Consider the following 15,171-nt stretch of genomic DNA (forward strand, 5'->3'; position numbering starts at 1 on the left):
TCTAAACCATCTGCAGTATTCGTTTGGAATAATTTATATAATAATATAGATTGGAAAACAACATGACTTTTACTAAAGAGATTTTTATTACTAATAAGGTGAGGGAAGTTCTTACCCACTCAATAAAACTATTGCTAAATTTAAAAAAGGTATAAATACTGAATGTTCATTTTGTCACAAATATGAAAAATCCCTTATTCACCTTTTTTGGGACTGCACATTTTGTTCAGTCTTTTGGATTGACTTAAATAATTGTATTAATAGGAAAATTAACCATAATTTTAAATTCAATATTGAATTCGTTCTATCTGGGATAATTAAAAGTGATATATTGAATTCAGACGGGATTTATGTCAACCTTCTCTTAATATTATCTAAATATCACATTCATTGTTGTAAATTTATGAATCAGACCAAATTTAAGACTATTAAGGCATCCTTTATACAGTATCCTACATTAATACATTAAATACCTGTGAAAAGTACCTCAACACTGCTTATAAACAATAAAAAATCATGAAATTGTATTATTTATAAATTCCTACCTTAGCTATTTTTATTTTTTAATTATATTTTAATTCTATTCCTTTTATTACCTTGAGCAATTAATTATTGTCTAATTCTCATTGTGTACTTTGTATTTTGGCTGTGATTTGATGTAATCTTATGTAATTTATATGTTGTTCAATAAAGTTGTTAAAAAAGTTTGGCATCAAATCTATTGATCACATCGATGTTATTTAATTACACCCATTTTTCTTGAGAAAGTGTGCTGTGTGTTGCTGTACCAAGAAGGGTTCGATTCCCAGATGGAGCGGTCTTGGTCCTTTCTGTGTGGAGTTTGCATGTTCTCCTCGTGTCCGTGTGGGTTTCCTCCGGGTGCTCCGGTTTCCTCCAACAGTCCAAAGACTGTAAGTCAGGTGAATTGGAGATACTACATTGTCCATGACTGCTTGACATTAAACTCGTGAACTGATGAATCTTGTGTAACGAATAACAACCGTTTCTGTCATAAATGTAACCATAGTGTGTAAAACATGACGTTAAAATCTTAATAAGTAAATAAATGTCACGTTTTGGACTAATGAAGGATGAAACTTGGTGTTACAGTTGAAGCACTGATCTAGAACGTTTTATATACTGTATGTATGTAACGATAAACGGACACCTTTGTAATTAGCATTTAACACGTGAAAGGCGGGTGTTAATACAAGTATAGGATCCAATCACGTTCGAGTATTTAAATGAGCCCATCCAATACCGGGTTATGATTGGCTGGGAGTGTGTGCGTATGGAATAGCTGGCCGTTTTTCGGTTAGACGGTCATAGTATCTGCACCTTCTGACCGGGGTGACGGTTGGAGTAACGGTTTCTCTCTCAGTAGCACTTTAGTGATTTTTATTTGATTTAGAATAATAATGCCGTATAAAACTAATGTTGGGGGACTTTAATAGCGGGTGTGGACGTGTGGCTCCACTCTGAGTGCTATAGTGAATGAACTGCGCTGATGCTGAGGAGATGAGCGGCTCTAACCAACCGACACACATCTGGTGTATTTCACTGTACAGCACAGAACCACCGACCTGCTAACATACCTGCACACAGGCGGAGGACACAAGCACGATCTGCTGAGGGAATGGACGCTGATAAACGGCTCATGTTTGTGTTTTTGTGTTTCAATAAGCTTATAGAGAAGCCGTGTACTCGTTAGGAGTGTTTTATCCGGTGCTGTCCCGTTTACTGACTCTGTCCCGGGATCCACATCGCCTCAATGGCGAAACAAAGACTCTAGACACAGGTAAGACTTCCAAATACTGTGCTGATATTAAATGGTATCCACTTTATTCTGCATTAAGAATAACAGGAATAAATAATAAATAATTTATAATAATTTATAAATTAATATGTTTCAGCTACATCATTTGCTAACTTGTGTATTAAGTCAATTATATAAAGGAAATTATATGCTTCCAACTTTGCAGTAACAGTTTAGGGAAGGCCTTCTAAGAACAACATGAATGAGACCCTGTGGTAGGTTTGCATCTATACTGTATGGACAAAAGTATTGGGACACCCCTTCTCATTTTTGAATCAATTCAGATGTTGTTTCAGCCACAATATTTGCTTACTGGTGTAATAAATCAATTATACTGTATAAAGGAAATGATATGCTTCCATCTTTGCAGCAACAGTTTAGGTAAGGCCCTTTGCTTTTTCAGCACTGCTGTGTGCCTGTGCACAAAGCAAGCTCTATAAAGACATGATGGGTAGTTGTAGCCTAGTGGTTAAGGTACTGGACTAGTAATCAGAAAGTCATTGGTTCGAGCCCCACCACTGCCAGGTTGTCACTGTTGGGCCCTTAACCCTCAGTTGCTTAGACAGTATACTGTCACGGTACTGTAAGTCGCTTTGGATAAAAGCATCTGCTAAATGTAAAAAGAGATTGGTATAAAGCAACTCCAGTGGCCTGCACAGAGCCATGATCTCAGTCCCACTAAACAGCCTTGGGATGGACTGGAATATCAATGCCCAGCCATAGAAATGCTTTTTTTGACTGAATTGGTACCAATTTCCGACAGACATACTTCCCAGGCTTGTGAGAAGCCTTTTTAGAAGAGTGACTGACAAGATCACATAGAGGTCAGTCTATTCTAATACCATTTGTTTTTGTAATCGGGTGTCCAGCAAGCTCATGGTCGGACATCCAAACACTTTTAGCCATATAGATAGATAGATAGATAGATAGATAGATAGATAGATAGATAGATAGATAGATAGATAGATAGATAGATAGATAGATAGATAGATAGATAGATAGATAGATAGATAGATAGATAGATAGATAGATAGATAGATAGATAGATAGATAGATAGATAGATAGATAGATAGATAGATAGATAGATAGATAGATAGATGTTAAAATGTATTAAATCCTTTTACAATTGTAATACTAGGATTCCCTAATGAACTCTAGCAGTGTTTGCATTTACTGTTGGTTGTATTTCTGCTGTGTTGGATGTATGAGTCGTTTTTGGAGTTTGAATGGCTTTGGAAAGTCTATTGTAATACTTACTATAGTATGTTGGTAGTAAGCTACCAAGTCTAGAAAGTGAAGCTTTTTATACCTGTCAAGTTCTTTGTTTAAAGCATTGCTTCTGCATGGTACTTTTACCTGCTCAGGTGATGATGTAATGATTTGGCTGGCATCGCTGGCAGCGCTTTTACACCCACAGCACAGCAAAATCTAAACTACAGACTTTTTCCTTTGGCTCTTTGTAGCCTTGTGCAGTACTGCTCACGTTCTTGTTACTAAATGATACCTCTTGTGCAGACTGTACTTCGGAGTAGGACTACTTCCAAAAATATATAATGGTGCTGAAGATGAACATTTAGGGAATAATTTACATATTATGTAAGAAAAAAGCACAATGAGACAGGCTGTTATAGGTATGTAATGAATAGGGTCTAGCATAATAGGGCTCTGATACACAGTGTAGGGTCTTTTTTACCACACGAAGTTGATTAACCTGGAGTACTTTATAGTTGTAGCCTAGCGGTTAAGGTACTGGACTAGTAAGCCAAAGGTTGCTGGTTCAAACCCCACTGTTGGGCCCTTGAGCAAGGCCCTTAACCCTCAGTTGCTTAGACTGTATAATGTAAGTCGCTTTGGACAAAAGCATCTGCTAAATGCTGAAAATGTAAAATGTGTTGATCAAACATGGAAGAGAGTGCTTTTGAAACAATGGCAGACATCTTTTGGTCTGGATACCTGGCTGAAATGGAAGAATATTGTTTAAGGAATTACGTTTAAATTATTAAAAGAAAGGTTTTTATGCATGAAGGCTTATATGGTTTCCACTCCAGAGGTAGTGGCCCTACCTGGCCTCAAATGCACTATAAGAAGGACACTATGCACCGATCGGATATAACATTTGTTGTTTTTACACTCATAGTCCATTTTATCAGCTCCACTTACCATATAGGAGCACTTTGTAGTTCTATAATTACTGGCTGTAGTCCATCTGTTTCTCTGCATGCTTTGTTAGCCCCCTTTCATGCTGTTCTTCAATGGTCAGGACCCCCACAGGACCACCACAGAGCAGGTATTATTTAGGTGGTGGATCATTTTCAGCACTGTAGTGACACTGACATGGTGGTGGTGTGTTAGTGTGTGTTGTGCTGGTATTAGTGGATCAGACACAGCAGCGCTGCTGGAGTTTTTAAACACAAAACTAAGTCTTTAAACACAGGACAGGCAGCGTCCTGTGACCACTGATGAAGGTCTAGAAGATGACCGACTCAAACAGCAGCAATAGATCATCTCTGATTTTACATCTACAAGGTGGACCAACTAGGTAGGAGTGTCTAATAGAGTGGACAGTGAGTGGACACGGTATTTAAAAACTCCAGCAGCGCTGCTGTGTCTGATCCACTCATACCAGCACAACACACACTAACACACCACCACCATGTCAGTGTCACTGCAGTGCTGAGAATGATCCACCACCCAAATAATACCTGCTCTGTGGTGGTCCTGTGGGGGTCCTGACCATTGAAGAACAGGGTGAAAGCAGGTTAAAAAAGCATGCAGAGAAACAGATGGACTACAGTCAGTAATTGTAGAACTTCAAAATGCTATATGGTAAGTGGAGCTGATAAAATGGACAGTGAGTGTAAAAACAAGGAGGTGGTTTTAATGTTATGGCTGATCAGTGTAATGTCATAATGGCAAAATGCAGTAGGACTAATCCTGGTTAGAATGATAAAGTGAACAATTTGATATCTATGTTTAAGTCATCTTAATTTTGCATTAAAAATACAGTCACATTGTTGACAGACACTTAAAACTGTGCACAGAATTAACAGAGCTTTTTACTGCTCATTGTTTACTTAGCCATGACAGCATCACCTGTTTTATATGTGTTTGTTTTTACACTTAACACTTTCCCTGCTCTTAATTTGCTCCTGTCTTTACATATAAGATAAAACGTTGAATCTCTTCTTTGTGATGTTTTCAGTTTAGTACTTTAGATCACTGTGTCTGTTTTTATGTGCATTTTTACCTTCTGTCCCAACTTTATTGGAATTGGGTTTGTATTTTTACCATAATGAGGTACAAACAATTAATTCACTGAGTGAAGTTTGAATTAAGCAGTCAATTAATTAAAAACAAATGAAATATGAAAGCTGAATTGATTATGGAAATGAGATGTCTGAACCATAGAGGTCATAGAGGAACCATTAGCACGGTTAATATGGCCTGCTGTTCTGCTTCCTGTAGCAGGTTGATGTTTGAAGATGTGAAGTATGTAGGAGCTTCGACATTAGCAAAATACAGCAAATAAAACCAGGCAGATCTGAATGGGACCTACAAACCCACATATCAGGCCACGACTGTTATAGTGAGGTTGACATTTCACATTCAGCTTTTTACGATCGCTGCAATATCGTTAGAGAGCAAATCCTGTAAATCACGTGAAACAGCTGCATGCTGATGAATGCAAACTGGACTGACGTTATAGATCCCCCAGTCCACCGAGCATAACATCTCTACTCATCACTGAACAGCACCAATGACACAGGAAGTGCTGAATAAGGAGACACGCACTGGTGTGCGGTTGTCAGATGTGCCTGGCTGGATGCTGCTTTCTCCTTGGACAGGGAAGCTCACGCAGAACACTCATAAATCTTTCAGTCCAGCCCTTACCAACGTGCTATTGTACCTCAGGCTTCACACAGATGCTTCCTCAGAGACTGAACATGAACTATCACTTTGTGTTCATGCATTTTAGGGATGGACTGGAATTGAGGATATATTATACAGGAACATGAGGCTGGTTTTAAAAAATTAAACAAACAAACAAAAACCCAGACGTGTCAGGCCTGAAAGTGCCTCTCAATTGGTGAAAAATGAAGGTGAAACAGGGTGAATGTGTTTTGCACCTAGAAATAGAAAAAAAGGAAAGTCTGAGATCACTAGTTAAAAGACTTTTTTACACTATACGGCCAAAAGTATTTGGACACCTGACCTTGAGCTTGTTGAACGTCCCATTTCAAAAACAAATGGTATTAAAACAGAGTGACCTCTATGTGATCTTTTCAGCTATAACAACAGCCACTCTTCTGAGAAGGCGTCTCACAAGACTTTGAAGTATGTCTGTGGGAATCTGTGCCCATTAAGTCAAAAAAGCATTTGTATGACTGGGCACTGATGCTGGTCAAGAAAGCCTTGATTAATGTTACAGTTCATGTCAAAGCTGTCCAAACATTCTTTAAAATAGCATGGTGTTTTCCACAGTACCACATTTCATTTTCATCAACCACTTTATCCTGGTCTGGGTTGCACTGTGTCCAGTTCCATCAGGAAACACCAGGATGTCAATCCATTGCAGGACTTTATCCATACCAATGTCTGTGTAGACAACATGGCTGGCTGATAGCACAGCTGAGATTTGAACCTGGATCTCAGTGGTTCTGGGCTATCAAAATAGACTGTTGTGCCACCCGAGCACCCTCACAAAACCAAGAAAACCACTCTTTTCATTCTTTGCCCAAATGTTGAATACAGCAGGTTTTATCTGTAGTCTGAGAAACTGAGCTTTGTACCGGCATGGAGAATTCTGGGAACTCAATGCAACATGCCGTGTTCTGTGTAACACTGTGACTAATGTTCAGCAGTTGGTTTGCTGTGGGTGAAGCTCTTTGATTTACGGTTTGGTCTAAATGAATCTTACAAGATTAAAAAGACTTCCTGTCATGTCAGGCTTTACCCTGCAGTGCTAAGTTAATGAAGAGCAGGGTTGGATAAATGTCATGAAGGAGCTGCATTTAAGGATGAATACAGCACACATAACATTTCCCCAGGGTGCCACTGTGATGCAGTGGGTAGGGTGGGTTGTGGGTTGTGTGTTGCCCTGCAGTGGACTGGAACTGGATGTTTTTCTGCCTTGATTCTTAGGCTTGCTGGGACCCAATCCATGTTACAGCTGCTACAGAAATCTGCTGCAAAAGAAACCAAACACAGTAACGATGTTAGTAATTAATACATCTGTGCATGTAAATATATGAGCAGCTGTGATAGGCCCACCTGCCGAATCATTTACAGAATCATGATCATCTGCCGTGCTGTTTAACCAGCGCCTCGCTGAGTGTTGGTAGCCTAGTGGTTAAGGTACTGGACTACTAATTGCTGGTTTAAGCCCCACCTTTGCCAGGTTACCACTGATGGGCCCTTAGACAAGGCCCCTAACCTCAATTTCTTAGACAATATACTGTCAGTCACTTTGGATGAAAGCGTCTGCTAAATGTCGAAAATGTAAATAAAAATGTAAACGAGTGTTAATTAGCTCCAGGTGGAAGTGTTTCTATTTATTCAATGATCGGCTATGAAACCGTGATGCCAGGCTTGATCAAACTGCAAACTGAATGTATTTCTTTATATCAGTATACCACAGATCATTCAAACTGTAAAACCTGTAATAAAAATGATACCAGATTGACACTTTCCACCCTGAGCTAAAAATGACCAGCGCTGAGTACTTCAGGCTGCTAGGATGCATCCGATTGTGCCGTAGTGCTTTCTAATTATCTTAGAATAGCCAATGCCCTTGTTATTGTTTGGTCCTGCTCGTGGCTCCAGCCTGTAATTATGGATGCTTGTGTTATTATTTTCCACTAAGCAGCACTGACATGGAGCACAAGCCTGCTAAAAGACTGTCTTTAAAGACAGGGGTGTAGACTTGGACTCTAGACAGGAAATGGACTGTATTAGCAGAGAACAAGATGAGGAAGATAAAGTTAAAACAGGACAGACAGGGCACTGGAGAATAAAAGGAAGACATGATGAAGATGGACAGGCAGTGAGGGATGAGATGGCTGAGGGCCCAGAACAGGCACAACAGATGAGGAGAAGAAGGACGTGGTAGAGACGAGGCTACGTCACATTTCTGGCACCAGACTCAGGCAGCTTTTGTGTGATGACCAGCAGAAACTAAAACAGGTAAAAGAAACTAAAAATTGGAAACTGAAGGCAAACCTCACAGAAAATCATCTTTACTTGGTTTGGAAAACTCTTACTCTGTTGACACACTCACTCACTCACTTTCTTAACCGCTTATCCAATCAGGGTTGCGGGAGGTGCTGGAGCCTATCCCAGCTTTTCAATGGGCTCAAGGCACACAGTAACACCCTGGACGGAGCGCCAGTCCATCGCAGGGCACACACACACACACACACAGTCAACTATAGGGCAATTCAGTGTCTCCAAATAACCTGGCTGCATGTTTTTGGACTGTGGGGGGGAAACCGGAGCACCCGGAGGAAACCCACGCAGACACGGGGAGAACATGCAAACTCCACACAGAAAGGACCCGGACCGCCCCACCTGGGGATCGAACCCAGAACCCACTTAGCCACTGTGCCGCCTCTGTTGACACACTATTATCCTAATTTATTCCCCAAATATAAATTGCTAAGATAGCATGCACAGTAAAATATCACACTTCTCTTATGTGTATACAACGTTGGAATCAGTCCAGGCTAGTGTAAATAGGCTTAATCTAGGCCTAGCCACACTGGGTGCCTTACATACAGATTACATACAGTGTTCTATTACTCAGGGCAAGTAATCTGTGTGTGAGAGCCAAAACACTCCCTGCTTCAGTGTATATTCCACAGAATGTTAGCTAATTTCACTTATTATCATCAACAACATAATTATTATAAATTTAATTTAAATTTAAGTGCCCTGATCAACGCCCACCGTCCCACAGAAGATAAAGTGCCACTTAAAGTTGCAGAGGGGCCAGGTATAGACGCGTGCTTGTACAGTACATCACTCCCACATCCTGGTTCTGAGGATAAAGCCTGGCACACGGAACTCAACATTCACATTAAAATTCTGCTCACACACAGAGAGGAGTGATGGAGTTCTGAACCTTTCTACACTGCTGAGAACAGATTACAGCTAAAGTGAAAATGCAGGAGTTTGGCACGGCCCTCTCGCTCCTTTAGCGCCTGAAGCACTGATAAGACTTTTTGCAGCTGCACGTCCTCTAACACACATCTGCACCTGAAGCCTGCGTCAATAGAGCCAATTACCTACCGAGTCATTGAGCTCAGAGAACCGCGCCAGCTGGACGTCGTGGTGGACATACTGGAAGCGTTGCTTTAGAAATGATGCAAATTTTTTTATGCATGCTTAACATTATGTATAGAAAAGAGCAAGGAAATCCACAGAATTAGGAATGGACAAAAAAACCTCAGCTACAGTGCTCAGGAAACACACATTTGTCACAGATTTATATCCCTTATCCCTAAGGCTTACACTTATCAGTCTGAACTTAATAAATTTAATTAATAAAATGAAATTAATTTAAAAGACCTTTTTAACTGACAGCATTTATCAAACAACAACTTCTCTTTTATGATATAAGTAAGGTCCTACCTAATTCGCCTTGAAAATCACACCGTTTCCTGTAATGTGCAGTTTGCTGTGAAATTCTAAATGTGATTTAACATTTTTCATTCACATAATGTTCAAGTGCTTTACGTTTACTGGTTAATCTGCACTATGAGGTGGTTCTAGCAATCCTACGGCAATTCAGTTAGCAATCGGTTAGTTAAAATGTCCAAGTCCAAGTGTAAAGCGGCTAAAAACACGACTCGGGTAACTGAGTTTGGAAAACAGTAAAATCTGAGATTTTCTCAATAACAAGGTCCATGAAATTAAGCACATTAGGGCACTAGCTATAGGCAACCAGTTAATCATTATTCAACATATGTTTGGCTCTGTAGCATATTGTAACGTATTAGGGCTGGACTAGACAAGAGGGGACGGACACCCACGCAGAGATGTAATAACAAAAGACACGACAAGGTTACACAACACAGGTTTAAACAAGACAAGACACAAACGCACAACATATGCTACATGCTAAGCTAACACTGCTAAAGGTAATCTAAACACGCATTAACATGGCCCTAAATCCTACACTAGACCCTAAGCTAAGAATGCTAAAGCTAAACAGGAACTTGAACTAACACAAACAGGAACAAGACTTCTAAACTCGGACAGGAGCATGCGGACAAGGGCAAACAGAGCCAACAGAGCCAAGTCAAAATCAAACCAAAAGAACATGTGTTAGGAATCAAACATATGACACCAGCAAAGGCAAAGCTAATCAAAAAAAAAAGTCCCCACTGGCAGGCCCACAGCTGTCCTCTTATATGCCTGTGGTTAATTAGCCAGAGACCAATCACAGTAAGGGGGTGTGGAGGTGCACTTGAGTCCCAGGAGCACACATACTGTATGCTGGATATGTGACACATATTTAAAGTTTAGCACATGAATTTCCTTTCCTCCACACTAAAGAATAAGATGTTTTCAGGTTCAGACCCTGAGAGTGTGATTAATGTGGGGAGAGAAATGAGCTGGTGGGTCCATCCTCTTTTCTCCTGCTTCCTGCTGTGGGTTTCATTATCCTTGTTCAGCTGCATGATTGCACTTCATCATGCCAGCTCCTTAATTTAATCTTCACTCCTGGTCAAACTCAATTCTGCCAAACTGCTTGACCCAACACTTTCTCTGTCAGCACATTCAATACGGCTCAGCCAGAGGAGAAACAACAACGGGACACGACAACATGCATCTTATTTCTCATCTCTCTCTCTCTCTCTCTCTCTCTCTCTCTCTCTCTCTCTCTCTCTCTCTCTCTCTCTCTCTCTCTCTCTATTGCTCTATTGAATCATCTGTCTATCTGAAGTCTGACTGACCAGTGTTCATGGTGAATCATCTGTGTGTATGACAGCTTGCCTGATTGCTGTTACGGTACCAGTGACATACGTGACGCTATGCACTGGATGAATATGAGCTGATCAGATTTGATTTGGTTGCTGTAGTGACTCACCAGGGAACAAACAGGAAGCAGCAAATTGGATGATTGTACAGTATGTATATTCCAGACAGTATGGAGCAGGTTTCATGTTTAGAATTACGCACCATAGAATATCCTGTCTTTGTGGCTGTGTTCTTGATGGTACATGTTCATCTGAACATCATCTCGATAAAAGGTAGATAACAGGACCTTAATCCATTGGTTTAATCCAAATGTGGGACTGGTGCTACCTGGATCGGGTGGTTGTTTGAAGAACTGCTGGGAGTGAGAAAAATGAATCTGATTTTGAGCTGTTGGTGATTAATAAGACTCATCCACTCCTTGACGTTAGTCTTGTATGATCTGTGCTTAGATGTTGTGTTTAACGGAAGGTTGTTTGGGGGAATAGGGAGGGAATATAGAAATGTATCCCATATTTAGGTGGCTCTTGTTGAACTGAAATGGGGTTTTTAGTTCTCTGTAATACAGGGCCACATTTTATAGGAACTAAAGAAGCCCTTTTAGAAGCTAGATGGTTAAACAGTGCCATCTTGTGTGCCATTTTGTGATCATAGTTACCAGCTATAAGCATTTTCCACCCTCTCCCACAACCTCACACTTACCTATGGTCAAGGGCACAGTATGTTTTCACTCCTGAGGAACTGGGACTGTATGGGGGGTTGAAACTGGTACATTGACACTCTGATTGTGACTTGAGGAGCAACATTTACCAGGACAGGTACAGTTTTTTTCAAACGGATGACGTTGGTATTTATTTATTTTAATTTTTCCTCTGTGTCCTCCAGGGTTTGATGGAGATCCGGTCGAATGACAGCGGGAACTGTCGTCATAACTGGAGGAATTCTTGCAACGGTGATACTGCTGTGTATCATTGTAGTGCTCTGCTATTGCCGACTCCAGGTGAGCTCTGAGCCAACAAGTAACAAACAACTGTGACTGACTTCCATCTGCATCGATTTACAGACAGGCTTGGACTCCGGATAATAACCGAATAAGCAAGTACTAGATAGAGTCGGACGCGTGTGAGATTTTCTCATTTCCTTTTAATTTAAAGCAAATCAAATTGAAATTGAACTAAAAGGTCTGAATGGATTGGCGCTCTGTCAAGGGAATTCCTGCCTTGCTGTAGCTCAGAATCCAAAACTTCAATCAATTTAATAGACATGGTCAGTAGTACTTGCAGTCGTTTGCTGTCTGGTCGGTCACACTTGACAGTTGTTTCACACACTGCAGTTTTTTTTTCGCATTTGGCCTAACAAATGTCCTATGAGGTGAGATATCGCAGGTGCTCTATACACACCCAGATGTATGTGGACACCAGATCATAAAGTTGTAAGATAGCTCGTTTCAAAGTCGTTTACATTATTAAGCATTATTGTTAAGTCTAAAGTAGGTTACTGGCACTTTATGTTAGTCGAACACATATGGGTCAGACTGTAACGTTACAGTAAAACATGGCGCAGCGGTCTGATGCTCCAGTTGAGTTTAAACCTAAGCTCTGTTACAGGCTGCTATACTGCAGACATGATTGGCTGTGTCTGAGGGAGGGCGGGCTGGAGGAACTCTTTATTGCTAAATTCAAGCCTTCCAGCACAATTATGCCATCACAATGGTCAGCTAAAATGGGCTGACAACATTAAAAAAAAACTCTATGCCTGTTTAAATGAGAGAATGGTGTACGTTACATTTTGGCCGAACTGTTTCTTCTATTCACGGTCTCACTAAAATCTAGAGGAGATTTGTGACTGGTCTGTTACTTTCATGTCTGTTTCTGAGCGTCTCCCTGTCTCTAACTCTCTCTTTCTGTCTGTCAGTATTACTGCTGTAAGAAGAATGGCTCAGATCCAGACTCCCCTTCTTACTCTGAGCCTCAGTTCTCCTGTGATGCCTGCCATTCTGCTGTGGTGGAAGGATCGAGTGTCTGTCCCCTGTCCCTGTCTTCGGACGCAGCTTATAACACCTGCTCCACCTGCAACGCCTTCTACAGCTCCTCTTTTTACCTCCGTAACATGGACGAGATGCGTAACGGGGCCGAGCGCATCGCCTACGTGCTGCCCTCCACACACGGCACCTCGCTAAGCCCTCGCACCTTTCCAGACTTCTACTGCAACACTCATGCCATCAGCACTGACGTCTGAGGGGTACAGGGTTCATGTTAATGGCATGTAGGAGGGTGCAGGTCCAGGTGTTCACTGCAGTCCAGGCCATGCCAGGAAGTCTCTGTGGAAAGTGTATTTGGACCATAGAGTTAAAAATCATTTATATTTATGTGTTGAATGACATAAGGTCACAGAGAAAAGGGAAAAGCTGACTAAGGATTTTAAAATGATTATAATGAACATCATTACATTTTAAATAGAACGGATTTGCGCTTTAGATACCAGAGGGGCCCCATGTTATGTGTGTAGTGTGACTCCATGAACCCCCATGATGGTCAGGATCTCTGTTTCAGTTAGATTACTGTAAATGCAGGTGTCCTGTACAGAAACAGTAACTGTCACCGTCTTTATAACAATATTTAATTTTGCCTGGATTTTATCCAAAAGGTTCTTTGTATTCAGAAAACTCTGTAAAATTGGCATCTGTTTAGTTTGTTGAGTCTTTACAATCTGGGCTTCCTAAACTGACCATCTGCTACTGATGTTGGAATTTTCTACTAAAAATGTCTTCAGCATTAATATCACTCTTTAATATGAGAAGGTTTGATGGAACAGTGAAGTAGTCTATATGGTACTTAAAGTCACTGTAAACTTCAAGGAAACTGAAGAACTGAATGGCAGACAGTTTGTCGTGCACCTCATCTTTTTAGTTTAAAAATAGTTTGGGTGTGGCCGCTCAATACATCTTATCGAATCTCAGCTCTGCCTGCCGGCTGGGCTGAGCAGCCACACGAACAACGATTGGCCTGTTGTTCAGATAGGGGTGGGATATAAAAGCCGGATAGGGACTCTCTCATGACTGGTGCAGTTACGACCTCTGCTGGCTGATTGATGGCGCCTGCACAGAGACGGGAAAAGAGTGCTGTCAGGGCGTGTCTCTCCATACACAGTGCTGATCTGCACTGCACTCGTCAAAGTGTAGGTGACAAAATGCATACGGCTGCTGCCCACGTGTCAGAGGGGGCATAGGTTAGCTTCGTTCTCCTCAATCAGAGCCGGGATCGGTATTGGTGGAGAGGAAGCATGACGCAATCGGGTAATTGGACGCGTTAAAAGGGAGAAATGCATAAACAATTGGGGGGGGGGGGGTGTGACTGACGTGCCAGCAAACCACTGCGGAGAGTTCGAATCTAAGCAGAGCTACCTACCTGGAGGGCATCCACACAAACATGATTGGTTGTGTTTGAAGAAGGGAAGGTTGAAAGATCTCTCCCTGCTGCAATATCTGTTCTTCAGTACTGGTCCAGGCGCCTGTGTGAAGAGGGGATGGGGGGGGGGGGGGGTCAATTTGGGATACTTTTTTATCTTTTTACTCCTAATTACTTTCAGTTACATTTTTCTGTGACTGAAGTGCAACAGGGCCGATCAGTTGTGTAGACCACCTACGTAGTTGAAAGCAAATCATTTGGTTTTGGGCTCGTGTTTAATTCCTGAATGAGGAAGCTTGATAACAGATTACTGTAAGTACGCTGATGAAAGAATTGTAAACATTATAGGTGATGATTATTGTCTTTTAATGATTTTTGTTTTAAGTTTACTGAGTACCTGAGTAACATTTTCTAGCAAGTATTTTTATTTTTTTTTATTTTTATTATTTTAGGTCTGTCCAATCCATGTTATTAACCACATGAAATCCAATTTAAAGACATCACTCCCATTAAAGAAATGGACACAAATAGGCACATAAGTGTAAACGCTTCTTTGTCTTATTGGTTGTCTAATGAAAATTTTTGGGCAACCTTCACATCACAAAAAATAATTGAAAGTGGTCAGAAACAACAGAAGTATTAGTAGTAAGTACCTACAGTATTTGAAAGTTTTCGGTGACTTTAAGGTGATTTCTAGCTTTTTCTATGCAACATCTACATGCTTAACCAGTGTAAAAGTAAACCGTAATGGCACTGTTTATCTAGCATGGAGAACAGCAGGAATAAAGCCTGGACTGATCACAATGCACGTTGTTCTGTAGTCACAAGAAAATGTCACCAGTTGTGTTTAAACTACAATAACTGCATTTTTTACATGTAGGAAACTCCATGCCGTTTAATTACAAATAAACTGAACAAAGCTTTACAATTACAGTTGTAATGAAAACGTTTGTGCACCCCTGGCCATA

The 15,171-nt window shown here is 40.9% G+C and overlaps 1 protein-coding gene across 4 annotated transcripts; it reads left to right on the forward strand.

The window, feature by feature from the left end:
- Window positions 1–1,361: 1,361 nt before the first annotated feature.
- fam163ab (family with sequence similarity 163 member Ab) lies at window positions 1,362–15,131 on the forward strand. Of its 4 annotated transcripts, none has more exons than XM_063012932.1 (4): window positions 1,362–1,798; window positions 7,681–8,000; window positions 11,682–11,796; window positions 12,711–15,131. In XM_063012932.1, exons 3-4 carry the CDS (start codon window positions 11,704–11,706, stop codon window positions 13,032–13,034), a joined length of 417 nt encoding a protein of 138 aa, XP_062869002.1. In that variant the 5' UTR covers window positions 1,362–1,798; window positions 7,681–8,000; window positions 11,682–11,703; the 3' UTR covers window positions 13,035–15,131. The 4 variants fall into 4 exon arrangements, with proteins under 4 accessions (XP_062869002.1, XP_062869000.1, XP_062869001.1 ...); XM_063012930.1 differs by having other exon boundaries at window positions 7,684–8,000; XM_063012933.1 differs by lacking the exon at window positions 1,362–1,798 and adding an exon at window positions 2,015–2,031 and having other exon boundaries at window positions 7,684–8,000.
- Window positions 15,132–15,171: the final 40 nt, after the last annotated feature.

This window comes from Trichomycterus rosablanca, chromosome 17 (genome assembly GCF_030014385.1).
Source record: "Trichomycterus rosablanca isolate fTriRos1 chromosome 17, fTriRos1.hap1, whole genome shotgun sequence".
Taxonomy (NCBI): Eukaryota; Metazoa; Chordata; class Actinopteri; order Siluriformes; family Trichomycteridae; genus Trichomycterus; species Trichomycterus rosablanca.

Excerpts from the sequence above, each read along its gene's own strand:
- fam163ab (XM_063012932.1), top strand. The coding sequence starts at position 11,704 with ATGACAGCGGGAACTGTCGTCATAACTGGAGGAATTCTTGCAACGGTG. Across the intron at positions 11,797-12,710 it reads TCTGCTATTGCCGACTCCAG|TATTACTGCTGTAAGAAGAA; the intron begins GTGAGCTCTGAG and ends TCTGTCTGTCAG.